Source organism: Geotrypetes seraphini, chromosome 3 (genome assembly GCF_902459505.1).
Source record: "Geotrypetes seraphini chromosome 3, aGeoSer1.1, whole genome shotgun sequence".
Lineage (NCBI taxonomy): Eukaryota > Metazoa > Chordata > Amphibia > Gymnophiona > Dermophiidae > Geotrypetes > Geotrypetes seraphini.
The window spans coordinates 290,181,737-290,200,313 of record NC_047086.1 but is presented as its reverse complement, the minus strand read 5'-3'; the positions used below and the strand labels follow the sequence as shown (position 1 = coordinate 290,200,313).

The 18,577-nt window shown below is 41.0% G+C and overlaps 1 protein-coding gene across 10 annotated transcripts in view; it reads right to left on the bottom strand.

Moving 5' to 3' along the window:
- The window catches only part of CEP170 (centrosomal protein 170), a 283,085-nt gene that overhangs the window by 60,235 nt on the left and 204,273 nt on the right, over positions 1-18,577 (bottom strand). For 7 of the 10 annotated variants that reach the window (XM_033937690.1, XM_033937689.1, XM_033937691.1 and 4 more), the window contains 2 exons: positions 15,312-15,576; positions 9,390-9,567 (listed from right to left, as the gene is read on the bottom strand). In XM_033937690.1, the coding sequence (XP_033793581.1) occupies positions 9,390-9,567; positions 15,312-15,576 (443 nt within the window). The remainder of the gene's footprint in view (positions 1-9,389; positions 9,568-15,311; positions 15,577-18,577) is intronic. The other 3 variants (XM_033937693.1, XM_033937698.1, XM_033937697.1) reach the window with 1 other exon arrangement.

Sequence of the window (18,577 nt, the reverse complement as noted above, 5' to 3'; positions counted from 1 at the left end):
AAACAAAAAGATGAAACATAGAAGATAACGGCAGAAAAGGGCTACAGCCCATCAAGTCTGCCCACTCTGCTTACCCACCCCCTGTCTATGCCCTAATGACCCAATTTCCTTATCTTGACCCTCGTAGGGATCCCACATGGGTTTCCCATTTATTCTTAAAGTCTGGCACGCTGTCTGTCTCGATCACCTGCACTGGAAGCTTGTTCCAATGATCAACCACTCTCTGTGAAGAAATACTTTCTGGTGTCGCCATGAAATTTTCCGCCCCTGAGTTTGAGCGGGTGCCCTCTTGTGGCCGAGGGTCCCTTGAGAAAGAAAATATCATCTTCCACTTCGACACGTCCCGTGAGGTACTTAAATGTTTCGATCTTGTCTCCCCTCTCCCTACGTTCCTCGAGAGTGTAGAGCTGCAATTTGTTCAGTCTCTCTTCGTACGAGAGACCTTTGAGCCCCGAGATCATCCTGGTGGCCGTCCGCTGAACCGAATCAATTCTGCGCACATCTTTACTGTGATAGAATGGATGCCGCTAGTTTGAGCCATAGGAGATCATTGGTTGAAATTTGCATGTGTTTGTGAAATTGAAAAGGTTTTTTAAAAATGCCATTGCAATATTCCTATTGAACATGACGATTGCAAGTTGAGAGAGCCACACGAACATAGTGATAAAAAAGTGTTTCCTGACATTATGGAAGTTAAAGACCATTAAAAAATACTTTGACCCATTATCATTTAGATTACTATTGCAATCGCTAGTGCTTTATACACTGGACTATTGCAATATCGTTTATATGGGTATACCCAAAAAAACAGTGAGGAAACTTAGAATTGTTCAGAACACAGCGGTCCGCTTGATATTTGGATTGAAAAAAAAAAAAGCTACCATGTTAGCCCCTACTACAAACTGCTACACTGGCTGCCAATGGAGGCGCGAATAATATTCAAGTTCCCTTGCATATGTTTCAAGCTGGTTTGGGGACTAGCTCCTACCTACCTGCTACCTCACTTCGTACTATACAGCCCTACAAGACAAACCAGAAACTGCAATCTATTTGCATACCCAAGCAAAACCTTTCTGGATAGAACTTTTATGTACCAAGCAAACAAACAACAACACTGGTTAGACAACTACATTAATGGAGCTAGACTGACCTATGATGCCTTTAGAAAAGCCATAAAAACTGCCTTATTCGACAGAAATATCACCTAAATCAAGTTCTATTATTTCAAATATGTCCACTCCTGAGTATAAGTCTGAAATTTTTAACAATTTTTAACAATCAGTATATTGTAATTTGCTGCCTTTTAAGATTCTGCATACTGTAATTCTCTGACTATCTGCATATTGTAACTCGCTAACTGTCCAGCTCTCTTCAATGTGAACCGCCCAGAAGTCTCACGACTATGGCGGTATAGAAGAATAAAGTTACCGTATTTGCCGGCGTATAAGACGACTGGGCGTATAAGACGACCCCCCAACTTTTACAGTTAAAATATAGAGTTTGTTATATACTCGCCGTATAAGACTACCCCTTCTTCCGCACACCTTCTGCACAACAAATAAAACTTAAAAGAACATCAGAATTTATTTCAACAATTTTAATTAATTCACTAAAGCTGAATAGAACAATAAACCCATGGGAGCTGCCATGCTATTTGTTTTCTAAACTGTTAACCAAACTGAAACTGTCAATGATAGAAGGAAGATAACACATAGAGGGAGAGAGCAAGTGCCGGGCAAGTCCCTAGCAAGTTTGCTGGCATGACAGTTTCCCTTTAAAAGCCTTCAAAAGCCTCCTGTTCGCCCCCGCAACTTCCTTAAGGGCTAGACTCCACACACGGCCGCATGTGCGAGAGACGTAGTAAAGAGAAAAGGGGTGGGGCCAGAGCGCCGCTGCTTCCCGCTGCGCAGGATGAAGGAGCTGGCACCCTTGTCACACTGATGTCCCGCCATGGCCCCGCTGATGTCCCGGCAGGTTTACTAGTACCGTAAGCACCGTAAGGAGGTAAGGAAGGAGATGTTAGGGCATGTAAAGTAGAGAGTTGCGCGGGGACAGAAATCCCACCCGTCCCCACCCGTCCCTGCCAAAGTCCCACCCGTCCCCACGAGGAATCCCACCCGTCCCCACCCGTCCCCGTGAGGAATCCCTCCGTCCCCACTCGTCCCCGCGAGGAATCCCCTCCATCCCCACCCGTCCCCGCGAGGAATCCCCTCCGTCCCCGCCCGTCCCTATAAACTTCAGAAATAGTTATTTCATTTAATTATGCTACTGAATTAAAGGCTCTGGTAGAAACCCATTTACAAATAAGCAAAAAGACTATTAATTTGAAAATATTAATTGGGAAGAATACATACTTTGTAAACGGGTTTCTACCAGAGCCTCTAATGTTTATAAATTTTTATCAACACAACTAATATACTACTTTATGCTGAAGCAAAAAAAAAAAAAAAAAGAAATAGAATTCTTTTCCTACCTTTGTTGCCTGGTTTCTGCTTTCCTCATGTTCTCATTCAATTCCTTCCATCCACTATCTCTCTTCCTTCTGCATCTTCCATTTGCTCTGTTACTGTGCCTCTCCCTTTCTTCCCCCTTCCAAATTGGTCTGGCACCCATCTTCTTCTCTCTGCTCCCCCCATAGTCTGGCATCTGTCTTCTTCCCTGCCAGCATCTTCTCCCTACTCTCTCTTCCTCATTTCCTTTGTGTCCTTCTCCCCCCCATCTTCCCCATGTCCTTTCAGCGTCCTTCTCCACCCCTTTGTCTTCCCCATGTGCTTTCAGAGTCCTTCCCCCCCCCGCCCTTCCCATGGCCTTTCAGCGTCCTTCTCCACCCCTTTGTATTCCCCCATGTGCTTTCAGCCTCCTTCTCCCTCCTCTGTCTTCAAGTGTTTTCAGAGTCCTTCCCCCCCCCTCCTGTCTTCACCATGGCCTTTCAGCATCCTTCTCCCCCCCTCCTTCTCTACCGCCCCGGGTGCAGCACAGCCGGCCAGGTCCCCTTACTTTTGTGGCACTTCCCCGACCGACCGACAACAGCCCCGGTCCGACAAACCTCCCTGCCCTTAACCGCGAATCTAAATTACCTTCTTACAGCTGCTGTAAGAAGGTAATTTAGATTCGCGGCTACAGGGCAGGGAGGATTGTCGGACCCGGGCTGTTATCGGTCGGTCGGGGAAGTGCCACAAAAGTAAGGGAACCTGGCCGGCTGTGCTGCAACCGGGGCGGGGCGGGCCGCCCCTCTCCCTTGGTAGCCACTCGAACAGCGAGGCTACTCTCCTTCTCCTTATCTGCCCTGCCTGCAGCACAGAGCCGAACGGAAGTCTTCCCGACGTCAGCGCTGACGTCGGAGGGAGGGAGGGCTTTGTTTAAGCTTTGTTTAAGCCCTCCCTCCCCTCCGACGTCAGCGCTGACGTCGGGAAGACTTCCGTTCGGCTCTGTGCTGCAAGCAGAGAAGGTAGGGAGAAGAAGAGCCGCGTACATCCAGAAGACTGAGTACATCCAGCCCCGCAGGAGCCCCGCGATCCTCAGAGGCGTCCCCATGGGATCCCCGCGACCCTAGGGGGCGTCCCCACGGGATCCCCGCGACCCTAGGGGCGTCCCCGTGCAGCTCTCTAATGTAAAGTAAGGGCATGTAAACAGTACCCGGCGTATAAGACGACCCCCGACTTTGGGGAGGATTTTAAGGTACTGAAAAGTCGTCTTATACGCCGGCAAATACAGTATTATTATTATTACTAGTGAGGTGTGTTTAAACAAACAACATTGAAAGTTTGGTCTTACTTAGAAAAATTTAGTGATATTTTTTATGTTATATTTTAGAGGGAATTGCCTTGAGACAGCCCATTCAGGGAGAAGCATGAATTTGTATCAGCTGCCATTACCCCCGATGCGACTTTAAAGACAAGTGCTCCATTTAAATAACTCAAATATTTCACAGTAATATAATAAAGTTTCAGTCAAGTTAAGTCTAAATTTAAATTGAGAAAATGATGTTGGAGTGATGAAGAATTTAAGGTTCAAGCAGCAAAATTGCTGGAACTGCATGCCTCTGATGGTACGAAGAAAATTAATATAAAGGCAAGACTGAAATACCCATAGTAACTATAGCCATCTCCATCAGAGCACTTCTTTAGGAAAATAAACAAAGAATTTACTATCTTGTGAAAAAGATTTACTATTTGCTGTGAGCTAAAATCTTAATTGTAAACATCAAGGGGCTCATAATAATAATAAAAAATAAGGTCTAAAAAAGTCGGTATTTGGATAATCAAAAAGACAGGTCGTACCAATAATCAAAAATGTATCTAAAACTAGCTTATGCTTTTTCAGTGCTGCTATATGCCCAGGCATTTTTGGAGGAGTGGCTAAGGCGGGAGGTGGGCCGAATGTGGGCCAAACTAGACTTAGTCATCCGGTAGCCATAACTAAAAACCTTTGACAGGTTGCCAGATGGAACCTGTACGTTTTGACTTAGACGAAGTCAAAACAGGTATAAATTCCAAATAAGGCCACTGAGCTGTGATCAGCTGTGGCCCAGGCAACATGTCTACATGCACCTGTAACGATCACAGCAGGAGAGATGTCCAATCTCTCCTGCTGCTGCCGCCATGCCCACCGAACCCCTATATGATTGCACTCTTCACTGGTAGGATAGATACCCAATCCATCCTGTCGGACAACCCCCCAAACTCCCCAGCGATCCCAATCCCTTCTGCCGGACAACCCCCTCCCCCAAACCCCTGCCGGACTGCCTAGCCCACCCTCCGGACTCCTCCTCCATCTCTACCCCAACCTCCCCGGACCCCCAGCTAAACTTTTTTGATGGTCGGCCAGGTTTTCCTTAAAGCCGGCAGGCCCGCCTTTGTCTGAATGGGGCCTGTCCCTTCCTGGTACATTGTGGGATGCACCAAGGAGGGGCCTAGAGCCTAATTAGCCCGGGCGCCTAAGGTCCCGTCCATAGAAGGGGCCTCAGGCACCTGGGCCAACTGGAATCTTAGGTTGGCCCATGTGCCTAAGACCCCTGCCAATGAAGTTGGGATTGCATGGGGAGTTCGGGGGGAGGGGTGTTGTTCAGTAGGAGGAACTGGGCATCGCTCCTGCCTGTGATCGTGCAGGGGGGCTTTGTGGGGATGACGGCAGGAGAGTTTGGGCATCTCTCCTGCCACGATGCGGCAGGGCAGGTTGGGCATCTCTCCTACCATGATTGTTTTCGGGAGGATGGGGGGAATGGTTCCATGATTCTTTAACCGGCGCTTTTAGGCGAAGGACTGTCCCCTACTTTGTCTAAAAGGTCTTGTATTGGGCGTTTGGGACTTGGGTGATTTTTTGGTCAAGAATGTGTTGTAAGCATACACGTAGTGGTGGTTTGGGCGATTAAACTGCTGAACGTACAGGTAGAGAACAGAGAAAGGGAGTCCAAAAGTCCAACCAACAACAACACCCACAAAGGTGAAACTGCCTTCAGAACTGGAATAAAACTTGTACTTTATTGCACAAATTCTGAACAAGACGTATGATCTGACGCTGACAGTGTTTCGGCTCTTATCTGCCCAGGGGTCTTTGCACTCTTTAAAATCTGAGAGTTTAACGCTGGAGTGAGGAGTACAAATGCCGCATTATTTTTATTACCACATTTCGATGCATTATTTTAAAGCATGCAAAGACCCCTGAGGCTCGCAATAGCCGAAACTGTACAATGTACGAAACACTGTATGGTGTTTAGCAGTGGGTTTCCCTACTTGTATTTTCTGTTGTTCCTCTTTTTAAATTTATTAATTAAATTTATATATATACTTGACATTTTTGCTTTTAACTTTACATTGTTTTTATTGATCTTATTAGTTGTTTCATAGGCCATTTTCTTATGGATTTTAATTGTGTTTTTCAGTTTTTAGCCTTTGTTTGAAATGTTTATTCATTATTTGTCATTATGGTCATATTTACTTATATCTTTGAGTTGATTATAACATATTCTAATATTGTAATGTTGATAACCATCTCTATGCTATTTATTTGTTAAGACAGTATTTCTATATCATTTTAGTATCTCACTAGTCCCCTGAAGAAGGCATTTGCTGAAACTGGGATCCTAGTTTGGACATCGGAAGAGAAGGGTTCTCTTTGTTGGAGTTTATTATGGACTATTAAATGTAGCTTCTTTGGTTGGATTTAGACATCTCACTTACCTCTTTTTGTGTGTTTCCTTTGCTATTTTTATCGAGGCAAGTTGTGTGCTCTCTTGTTTTTTTGTCTCTATTCATGCTGAAGTGTCACATGGTAGTTTTTGAATGTGTGCGAATTAACCACGTGCTAATTTTTTTGGCTTACTGTAGCGGTGAAGGAAGTGATCAGAGACAAGAAGACTTCGTTTAAGGAATGGAAAAGGTCAAAAATGGATGAAAACTGGAAAAAGCACAAACAGCATCAACGCAAGTGCCATAAAGCAGTAAAAGGGGCCAAAAGAGACTACGAGGAAAAAATAGCCAAGGAGGCGAAAAACTTCAAGCCTTTCTTTCGATACATTAAGGGGAAACGACCTGCAAAGGAAGCGGTGGGACCGTTGGATGATAATGGAATAAGGGGAGTGCTAAAGGAGGACAAAGCCATAGCCGATAAACTGAACACATTTTTTGCAAAGAGGACATACACAACATACCGGAACCCGACAGGCTATACGCTGGAGGTGAAGATGGGAAACTGACAAGGTTGACGGTCAGTCTAGAAGTATGCAGGCATATTGATAGGCTTAAGAGCGACAAATCCCCAGGACCGGATGGCATCCATCCGAGGGTCATTAAGGAACTGAAAGGGACTATAGCTGAACTGCTTCAACTAATAGCCAATCTGTCGATTAAATCGGGAAGGATTCCGGAAGACTGGAAGGTGGCGAATGTTACGCCAATCTTCAAAAAAAGTTCGAGAGGAGATCCGGGAAACTACAGACCGGTGAGTCTGACTTCGGTACCAAGAAAGATGGTAGAAGTGCTGATAAAAGACCGCATCATTGATTACCTTGCCGGACACAAACTGATGAGAATAAGTCAGCATGGCTTCAGCAAAGGACGATCTTGCTTGACGAACTTGCTGCACTTCTTCGAGGGAGTAAACAAGCAAATAGACAAGGGTGACCCGGTTGACATTGTATATCTGGATTTTCAGAAAGCATTTGACAAGGTTCCGCACGAACCACTACTTCGAAAAATTGAGAGCCATGGAATAGAGGGTGAAATACTCACGTGGATTAAAAACTGGCTAGCAGATAGAAAACAGAGAGTGGGGGTAAATGGACAATACTCAGACTGGAAGAACGTCACCAGTGGGATGCCGCAAGGCTCGGTACTTGGACCTGTGCTCTTCAATATATTCATAAACAATCTGGAAATGGGTATGACGAGTAAGGCGATTAAATTTGCAGACAATATGAAGTTATACAGAGTAATGAAGACGCAGGGGGATTGTGAAGATCTGTAACATGACATAACCATGCTCGAGAAATGGGCAGCAATATGGCAAATGAGGTTCAACATGGATAAGTGTAAGGAAATGCATGTTGGTATCAAAAATCCCATACACGAATACAAGATGTCCGGGGCAGTACTAGGAGAGACCCCCCAGGAAAGAGACCTGGGAGTACTGGTTGACAAGTCAATGAAGCCGTCTACATAATGCGCAGCGGCAGCAAAAAGGGCGAATAGAATGCTAGGAATTATTAAGAAGGGAATCATGAACAGATCGGAGAGGGTTTTCATGCCGCTGTATAGGGCTATGGTACACCCTCACCTGGAATACTGCGTCCAGCACTGGTCGCCATACATGAAGAAGGACATGGTACTACTCGAAAGGGTCTAGAGAAGAGCGACTAAAATGGTGAAGGGGTTGGAGTAGTTGCCGTACAGTGAAAGATTAGAGAAGCTGGGCCTGTTCTCCCTTGAAAAGAGGAGACTGAGAGGAGACATTCAAGATAATGAAGGGAATAGACTTAGTGGATAAAGACAGGTTGTTCACCCTGTCCAAGGCAGAGACAACAAGAGGGCACTCTCTGAAGTTAAAAGGGGATAGATTCCGTATGAAAGTAAGGAAGTTCTTCTTCACCCAGAGAGTGGTGGAGAACTAGAATGCTCTCCCAGAGTCTGTTATAAGGGAAAACATGCTCCAGGGATTCAAGACAAGGTTGGACAAATTCCTGCTGAACCAGAACGAACGCAGGTAGGGCTGGTCTCGGTTAGGGCACAGGTCTTCGACCTGGGAGCCGCCGCGTGAGCGGACTGCTGGGCGCGATGGACCACTGGTCTGACGCAGCAGTGGCAATTCTTATGTTCTTATAGATGTCAGGGCTGGAGAGAGAGAGCTCCTGTGTTAATCAGCAAATCTACATTACTGCATGCTAACAAGTTAACACAAGGATAACGCAGGAGCCCTTATGCCTACAAAATAAGTAGCAGTGGAGGTATTTTTATAGTTACAGTTATAATGGACTCAATATGCATAGAAGACCCACATAGTGTGCACTAAGGACCATTTTTATTGCAGCTTAGTAAAACGACTCCTAAGTTATTTGTAAAAAATACAAAAACAAAAAACAATCTAAAGCAACAACAGTAGTCAGTCATACAGGCAGCTAATTAACTACTAAAAAACAATTAAAATGCAGTTTGTAGGCTATATGAACAGAACTCTGTAGCTATCATTCTTGCTTTGAATGAGTGTATACATAGACTGTAAATGCTGCCAACTACAATTAAGGGAAACAGATGTTGGTCTTTCAAATGATTTTCCAAACAGGTACAGTACTATTAAAATAACTCTAAAAATAAATCACAGTTAACGGTGATAAAATGTCATTTGATTGACACAAAAATAAATTAACTCTTTCAAAAAGTAAACAAGTTTGTTTTATAACAAGTCTACTCACCTTTATTTCAGATACTCTTTCTAGAACAATAATACCATGCGAGATTAAAATAAAATAGTGCCACTTATGGTATTCTGATAATACACATAGAAGGACAAAGTTTAAAATGCCATGGACTGTCAAAAGCATTGACTGAAAACTTAAAAAATGACATATACAGTAATGCATTTTAAAACTAAATATAAAGTTGTTTACTTGCTCTAGGTTTTTTTTGAAGAAAGGGAAATCACCAGTCACACTAATGGGTAATATCTTCTGACTGCAGACACTGAGGCCCCGATTCTATAAAGGCGTGCTTTAGTCATCCAATCTAAGTAGTTAATGAGCCAATTAAGGGTCTTAAAAAGTGATAATTGGTACTTAGGTATCCAAAGGTATATTTGAAGAGACAGAAATTAAAGTATTGATTACATGAAAAAAAAAAAATACAAGAACTCATGCAAACAAAGCAGAATTAACTAAAGTTAAAAGTAAAAGAAAGAACCTTAGGTACTTCTTCATGAAGATCTCCTACCTCTTCTCTAGTGTCTATGGCAGAGCCAGGGGTCGTGGCTGCAGTGCTTACTGTGGTACTAGGAGCAGTGCCAGATGAAGTCACTGAGTCAATTTCACCTGTTACATCATTAATTTCTCGAGCAATGAGGGCTAGGTCTTGGCTGATCCTACAAGTAAGAATACAAACATTGTGTGCAAGTGAAATTTGTGCATAAATATGATTAAATTAGATTTTATTATACATAAAACAAATGAAAATTTACCTATGCTAAGTTTTATGAACTAAAATAAGAACAAGCATTAGCTGAACTATTGATACTCCAATAGTCCTCTGCTTGAGACATTTGATGAATACGTACATATGAGATGTAGTAATAGTAATTCACCACAGCTTAAAGTTCAACTTGTATCTTTTTCCTTTTGATTTAAAATGTTAAAGAGGTGTTTAAAAAAGATCTTAACAAAAAGTCAGCCTTTATTTTAAAAGATAATCAATATGCCTTTTATTTAAGAATGCTCTTATACATTAACTCTTGGGAGTTATAGGTGACAGAGTCTGAAGAGAGCATGTGTTTTAAAACATGTACACGTATTTCATTTACCATTCATTATTTGGATTTCTTTATATTTTTCAGCAGACATAGTTTTTAGACCAGACTTAGAGAGGTGGAGAAGGTAGACAAGTATGGATGAAGTGGACATATAATGGGGTTCTAAAGAATGTTATGCACACCAGGAAGAGAACCTCATCCATTTGAAGCAGTAGCAGCATTGAGTGGAGGGTTTTCTAGTTGTTTAGATGACAGCAGACACTGCAGTTGAGAGGCAGAGAGTATTTCCTTTTTCAGTGAAAGGAACTATGCTGTTAGTGCTAACAAGTGTGGGTTGGGGTGAAGGAGGGATCCCTCACTTTGCAACAGTAGTGTTGGGAACTGTTGTGACTTCCAGAGTTTCATGACTGAGAGTTCTAGGAAGAGTGGAATCCAAACTTGGCATGGCCGAAATGGTGCTATGAGGATCAGAGTGCCTCAAAGAGGTTTGAGTAGAGGTATTAGAGTAAATGCGCAATGGAATCTGCCTCCCCCCTCCCCCAATGAATGAGAAAGGCATCCAACACAAGCAATTGGGAGTATAGAGACTGGAGCAGAATTGTGGAAGTTTGTTCTTGTAGGGAGAAGCAAAGAGATCTATATCCTTTGTCCCCCACTTAGAGAAAATCTGACATGAGATGCATTTGCTGAGAGGATTGTTGATGAGGCTGAATTTCTGCCAAGACATTCTGTTTCCCTACTAAGTAAAACTGCTCTAAGAAGTATACTAGAGCAATTGCCTAATTTCAAATTCTTTTGCTTCCATGCCCCCTTGTTTGTTCAGACAGAATATGGCAACTTGATTGTCTGAATGGATAAGGACTACTTCCTGGAGGAGATGCTCTTGGAATGTTTTGAGTGTTGCCTATTGCTCACAGTTTAAGAAGATTGATATGGATGATTTGTTCATGGTGAGACCATACTCCTCGAGTGTGAAAGCTATCTACATGAGCACCCCATCTTAATATTGATACATCTGTGGTTAAAAGTTTGTGATGGTGGGCTGGGGCTGGAAGAGACGACCTTGAGTGAAACTGTAAGGAATCTTTCACCACTGAAGACAGTGATGGAGGTCTGAGATGATTTGGATTGTAGCAGACAGATGTCCTGTGGCTTGAGACCATTGGGTCAACAAGTCCATTGTCAAACTCTGAGGTGAAGACATGCCAATGGAGTGATGTGTACTGTGGACACCATGTGACCGAGAAAGGGTAACATCTGGTGTGCAGAAGTGCATCAGATGAGACTGTTTGACACAGGTGAATGAGATTGTCCACTTCTGCTGCAGTAGAAAAGCTCAACCTTGAGTTAGAATTGCCCCTATGAACTCCAGCTTCTTCACATCCTGCAGATGTGACTTTTGGTAGTTAATGGCAAACCCAAACAGCTCTAGAAATTGAATTGGTGGCATGCTGAGCTGTTTGCGATGATGAAGCCTTGATCGACCAGTCATCTAAGTAGGGAAATATGTGAAACCCATTGTGTAAAGGCTGCTGCCACACCACTAGGCATTTCATGAAGACACAAGGAGCCAAAGCCAGTCTGAAGGACAAGACTTTGCATTAGAAATATCAAGAACCAATGCAAAAGTGAAGATACTTTCTACAAGCAGGTAGGTTGGATATGTGAATATAAGCCTCCGAGATCTAGACCTCAAGGCCAATCATCTTGTTCCAATAGAAGTAGAAGGGTTCTCCGAGAAATCATGCAAAACTTCATTTTCAACAAGTTATTTGTTGAGGCCTTGGACATCTAGAATTGGTTGAAGGCCTCCGGTCTTTTTTGGTTATCAGGAAATACTTTCTGTAGAACTCCTGGTCCCTCCCCCACAAAGGAACAGGTTCTTTTGCATTTAGCTAGAGAAGGGTTGAAAAGTTTTGGTGAAGGAGGATCTTCTAGAAGGAGTTGAAAGGAGACACTTTTGTGGATGATTTTAGAGGGCATAGCAACAACTTGAAACACCTACTGGTCTGATGTACTAAGAGACCATTAGTGAAAATAGATCTGTCTCTGATGTAAAGATTGTGAGAATATTGGCAATATTCTTTAGAAAGGAGTCAAAAGGACTGTTGCTTGGATTGAGATTGTGATTTCTGTGGTCAATGTTGCTGTGTTTGGGGTCATTGAGCAACAGATCTAAAAGATGAGGAAAAAGTCTGATTGTAGCGGCATTTAGTATTATAGTAATATGAACATCTGGACAATAAAGAAGATTGACAGATTTGTGTTTAGGATAATGACAACATTATCTTATCTGCGGCTTCTTCAATTTTTTCCCCAAACAGGTCATCTCCTTTAGAAGACACATTGGAAAGATGCTCCTGAACTGAAGTTTCCAGATCAGAAACTCAAAACCAGGCCAAACGGTGCATTGCAATTGCTACTGCAGATATTCAGGAAGAAACAAACATCAAAGGCATCAAAAGTGCTCTAGCCATGAACTTTCTAGTAGTAAACATATAATTATTGGTATTGCTTTAAATTATCTTGGGGACAGAAATTCCTCAAATTTTGACAATTGTTTTAATAAAAACTTTACTTAAATGAACTTGTAAAATTGATCATCCATAATTCTATTGAGGAGCACACATTGCTGGAAAATGCATTTGTCAAAAGTGTCCAATGTCCAGGCTTCTCTGCCTGGAGAAGCAGAAGTGCAAGATCGCAAGCTGTATGAATGCTTGAGGGCAGATCCCACAACTAACAAATATTAAAGTTGAGTTCTGTCAAATCCTGAACACGTTTGAATTCTATACATTATGTGTATCTTTCCAGGAGCTACCTGGACTTTTTTTAAATAAAGTATTTTTCATGACTTTGTGTAAGTATACCTTAATGCATTCATTTGCTGGTGCTTCAAAATCAAGGAGTTCAAAAAGTTCAGAATGAGGTTCCTCCTCTGTAAGAAATTTCTGAATCATACTTTGGCATCTCAGGCTGCTCATCATGACAACGAATTCCGAATAGTGTTGCTTACTACCCATTCCTATGGCCATGTTAGAAAACAATTGAAGACCTATCTTTTTCTAAATATTTGACTGTTTAACGAATCATCTTATTTCATGTAACATGTTTACTTTTATAACTTTTTGTAAACCACACTGAACATTTGGTTCCGCGGGCAATAAGCCCAATGTTATGTTATGTTATGTTTCCTTATGATGAGTAAAGACTGTCCCATCTGCCTTATAAATCCAGTAAAAAATATTCTTTCTAGAAACATCTGTCACTGAGGAGGAGGGGAAGAATCAGAAGGTATACCACAGGATTCTTCAGCTAAGTATTCTGGCAACTCAGAATCTGAGTGGTTGGAAATATCCAAGTCAGACTTCTTGAAGTACTCATGGAGTGTGCATTGAGAGAAGTACCAACTATGCATCTAGATGGAGGCTGATGTTCTGAAGCAAGAGATAAATTCTTCACCAATGACAATGTATGTGTTGAGCGGGTCCATGCTGACTCTGATGCTAGACATCGAGCAGGGGTGCATGACCTCATTCTCGATTGATGCTCTGATGTATCCTCAGGCTAAGCTGAGGAAGGCATGGAAGCCTTTAATGCCTGTGAAGACAGCAAATGAAGTTGCCCCAAAAGCTCTTATCTGAGTATAGCCCATATCTCCTCCCGGAGAATTAGTACTGGAAAAGACATTGGCATGGAAAAAGTCTGCTGTATTAGTTGGTGTGGTGTGGAAGACTTCCAATGTCAAGGCAAACCTATAAGAACAGTCATCTGTGTGTCAACATTTACCAAACATTGAGAAGTTGACACTTGGAAGGAAACAGTGGAATGCCTAGAAGGGGAAGAATGTTTGTGTTTCTTAGCTTTCTTACATGCTACATATTTTGATTTCTGAGGCATTGATGAAAATGATGCAGTCCTGCTTCTGCAGAGTTCATTGCTCTGGATGCAGAGTTGATGCACTCAGTATTGATGTCAATGCCAGGGTCATAGGAGGTTGAGTATCGGGTTCCAAGTCGTCCACCATGCTAAACGTTGATGTGGTACCAAGAGGTTTTTCAAACAGAAATTTCCAGGCTTTGAGAGACCAATTTTGCATACGGAGACCAAGGGCACAGTCAGTCTCCTGATGTTCAAGATCCAGACAGGAACCTGAGATAGTCAGATTACATCAAAAGCATTTCTTAAAGCTGTTTGGTACCATCTTTGACATGGAGGGGAAAATGGCCAATGCTAAATCAAAGGGCACAATGGCCTGACGAACTTGAGTGAAAAATATACCAAAGATGATTGATGCTCCTGGGTAGGAAAAGAGGTTTGAGATGGCTCAAAGGACAAAGACTGAAAGGTTAATAAAAATAAAATAAAGTTGGGACAAATATTGGAACATGACAAAAACTATGATAAAGGAGAAGAAAACTGAAGCCACAGCTTCGCAGTTCCGTGGAAAATAAAGAACTGATGGTCCCATGAGCCTACATCAGAGGGGCACACATGTGGTATGGGCACTGCTTAAAGATTTAAAGGGATAGTGCACTTGCAGTATCTATACTGTGTTCCATCAAAATTCCTCCAAATCTGGTAAGGCTGCAGTTTTACTGTTGTCTTCTCTCAGGATGGGTTTGCAAGTTTTGATCAAGGGAATCTGTCTGAAATGCTCAACTTCTGTATAGCAAAGAGTACTTATTATTATTGTCATTATCTACATTAGAAGTATGCTAACATCATTTGCATCTTTATTTTTATCTTCATCATGCTGTCAAATTACAAAGAAAGTTTTTATAAAGTTGGAATCATTGCCTGTTCTACCAGTTTTTGTCTGTTTGCATATCTTCAAGAACTAATGAAAGAAACTCAAATGTATGGGAAACCTTTAGTCTTAAGGTCAGATAATAATAACCCGTTATCTCCCATCGAACATTCCTGGTTGGTGGGTAACCACTAACCGGCTATATAACAAAACTTATCTGGTAGATTGCCGATATTCAGCGCCTAACCGAATTTAATAGTCAAATAGGACCACATAAATAGATGTCCTATCTTTAACCAATAAAGGTTAACCAGTTAGTGCTGAATATTGGTATAACTAGTTAACTTTTTAGTGGTTAAAAAAATCCAATATTTAATGCCAGTTGCTCAAAATGGCCCAGCATTGAATATCTGGGTTTCACACTGGCGGTGGACAGCAAAAGTTCTGCCCAATGTCGGCTGAATATCAGGCCTTATACATTTGGACAGAAAATTAGATAAGAATAAAATCCAAAGCTGCGGGAATTGAATGAAGAAATCTATGTTGATATATCGAACTGTTGGTTTCAAAACAATGCCCATCATCTTCTCATAAAGACTGCAAAACCTACCTAGCTATTTCTGCCCGATGAGCAGTCCAATCTCGAATATAATCTTCTTGTTCTTTTAGTCTTTGTTTGAGTATAAATCCTGTTGTTATTGGTAGTGATGCTGCAGCTGTTGTTGCAGGGCTGGTCCCGGTACTCTGCAGTCTTGGGTTTTTTAATGCTGGAGAAGTACGTAGACGAGCATGTTTAGGAGAGTTACGATTAGATCCAAATTCATCTTCTGACGTAGAAGCATAATCTGTAGGAAAGCGCCTCCATCTTGAATTGACTGTAAACAAGCCCAATATGGTTAAAAAAAAAAAAAAAAAAGGTAAAATTACAAGATATTTTGAAAAGTACTTACAGAGCTTAAAGAACATCAACCACACCTCCAATATCAAACATAAAACTCATTATCATGATACATCAGTAGAAACATCCAGTTGTGGGTATAAAGCAAAACTATTAAATGTGGAAGAGATGGCTATTGGTTCAGCGGCACACAGAAATCACATGTATATTTCACTGGAAAAGCTCAGCTAACAGCTTATATGGTAGAGTCAGTCCAAAAAAACAAAGTACTTTAGAGGGGTTAGATTGCACTTTGCGGTGGTGTTTAAAGTTCTGGATCAAAGTACTTAACTAAAGGTAAATGCATATTCTGATACTTAAGTAAAAATACAATGAAGAGCACACAAAACAATTTGCCTAACCTAATCCTTAGACTATCAAATTCCATCATTATGAACACTAAGAGATCAGTGATTATATGATGTTTAGGAAAGCATTAAAGAATTATTTATTCAAAAGTTTATATTACAAATTGATGTGGTACAAATTGATTTCTGAATTTTTAAATAAGAAGCCAAAAAATAGTCTTAGAGATATTTGGAGCATCGAGATAAAACAGTATATTTCTTTATCTCATTGGCCACAAATTTGGATTTGGAGGTTGAAATGTACAGCGTCAGCATCTATGAGACAAACTTGGTTATTTTTAATGCATAGGATTTTCTGGACCCCAGTTCGTTTAAATAAAATAGATAATTCTAAATCTAATAGATGCTGGCATTGTCATATTAATATATGGACTTTGGATTATCTGTTATATTTTTGTCCATTGATACTTGGTTTCTGGAAGTCAATTTGGGGGACAAATTAATCTCATTCTTGAATCATCTATCCCCTTGTCATATGAGACAGTAATATGTGGTACGCTACTTCATGTTAAACCTACATTGGACAAGTATATAAGTCGTCTTTTACTAATCCTCACAGGAATAGGGGTACAACTGATTACCGGTACTCATAATTAGAAAAATCATGATAGGATTAATTTTACTTTTTGGTAGGTAACTGTGTGTACCACGTACAAGTATGAAAGGGTGATGGCGAAATTTTTGGGGAATAATAAGTCCTTTAATGATATATGGAGTCCAATGACTAATTTTATTGCATTATAATTAGGGTTATGTTTCTTTCTTTCTTTTTTCATTTGATTCCTTGCACATCCAGGGAGGGTAGAGGGGCGGGGGGTGGGAAATTTATTTGGAAGAGTTAAATTATTTCATTATAATATTGAAATCATTTTATATATATTATTGTCTTAATAATTAAGACAAGAAGGGGAGAAAATGTTTTTTCAATGTAACAGTGTGTTTTTTTGTGCAGTTTTTCTGATTTTAAACAATAACTTTTTTTTTTAACTTAATATTGCATTACATTAAAATATTTATAGTTGAAGACTAACCCCAGAGATCCCAATGGTTATAAGAAACCAAACCATCAGGTCCAGAACTATCTTTCATGTACATAGCTGCAGTTCAGGTTGTACTTGTATTTTGGTGATAAAGAGGAGAGGGGGTGGGAATTTAGGATCAGTTTGAAGTTTGTTTTGAAGACTATAACTACAGGATGCAGCCTGTAGCGGTATTGTTTTTCATGCCTGTTATGTGAGAAGGGGGATAGAGGAGGGTATGAATACACAAAATGGATGACCAGTATTGTACTATTATATTCTTATATGGTGGAGTTGTCATCAATAAAATTATTCAAACATAAAATGCTTGTATTCCACAGTTACCTGCATAGTTTACTGTGAACTACATATTAAATAGTAGGTCATTCTTAGTAAAATATCAGTATGTCAATTAAAATTTATCTAATATAAACTTTTGGTTTTGTTTTGGTCTTTTTTGTAAATCTTTATTGATTTTTAAACTTTGAAATTGCAATACAAATGTTATATAATACTATTTTAGTAAAAGCAAAAAGTACCATGACTACATTGAATGCAGCTAATGCATTCAATCCCCCCACCCCCAACAAGAGGAACAGATGAGAGCCAAGTAATTTCTCCATATGTTACATATTAAAATATATTCTGATTGTCATGCCATCTACTACCAGGCATACTATGAAATAAAGGCTTTGGTTTCAGCACCAAGATTGGGCCAAAATTCAACCTTTTTTCAGATTTGGCCAAAATGCTCCCTCCATGATCAACAGCAGGCCCCACTACATCCCCCTCCCCAAACAAAATGGGCCCCATAACAGACTCCAAACCTACCTTACCAGCCCTGGTAGTATTGTGGCCTCATTGGAACAGGAGCAAACTAGTCACTCCTGCCCTTGTCATCTCCACAGTCAAAACAGTTGCTGAAACTTCCTGTAATAGCCTTCCTGCATGGGAGGTTGCAGAAGCCAATTTGAGGTTTGAGCTGGAATAGACAGAAGCAGCTTGGTTGCCTCCTGCCTATGCCAGCTCCAATCTCTAAATAGCTGCTGCTAGAAGTTACAACAGTCATTTTTCTCTGTGAAGCCAGCATGAGGAGGAAAGATTGCTTCTATCCAAATGAAGCCATGAGACCACCAGGGTTTATAAGACAGGCCCTGAGAGAGCTACAGGTGGGGTGTATTTTTATTAAAGGGAAGGTTGTCTCTTGGTCTTTGCTCACTGCTCATTTGTAGTGCTTTTTAGAAGTGGAAAATTCAAATTATATATTTTTCAATTGGCTGGCGCCACCCACTGGAAAGTGACAACTGAATTTGCCACTTAACAATAGAGCCACCCCTAGTCTGTGCCCATCTAGGCCCACCTATAGTTAAGCCCAAGTTCTACAAGTCAGAGAACTATTGGTGAATTGTTATTGGAACTCCTAAAGGAGGCTGATAAGAAGACGCCATTATAATTTTAATAGCAAGAATCAAATGTAACATGAGTAAAAGTTGTACAAATGGCAAAATAAATTTTTGGGTAAAAAAATGTTTCCTGTACTTATTTAAAAGTA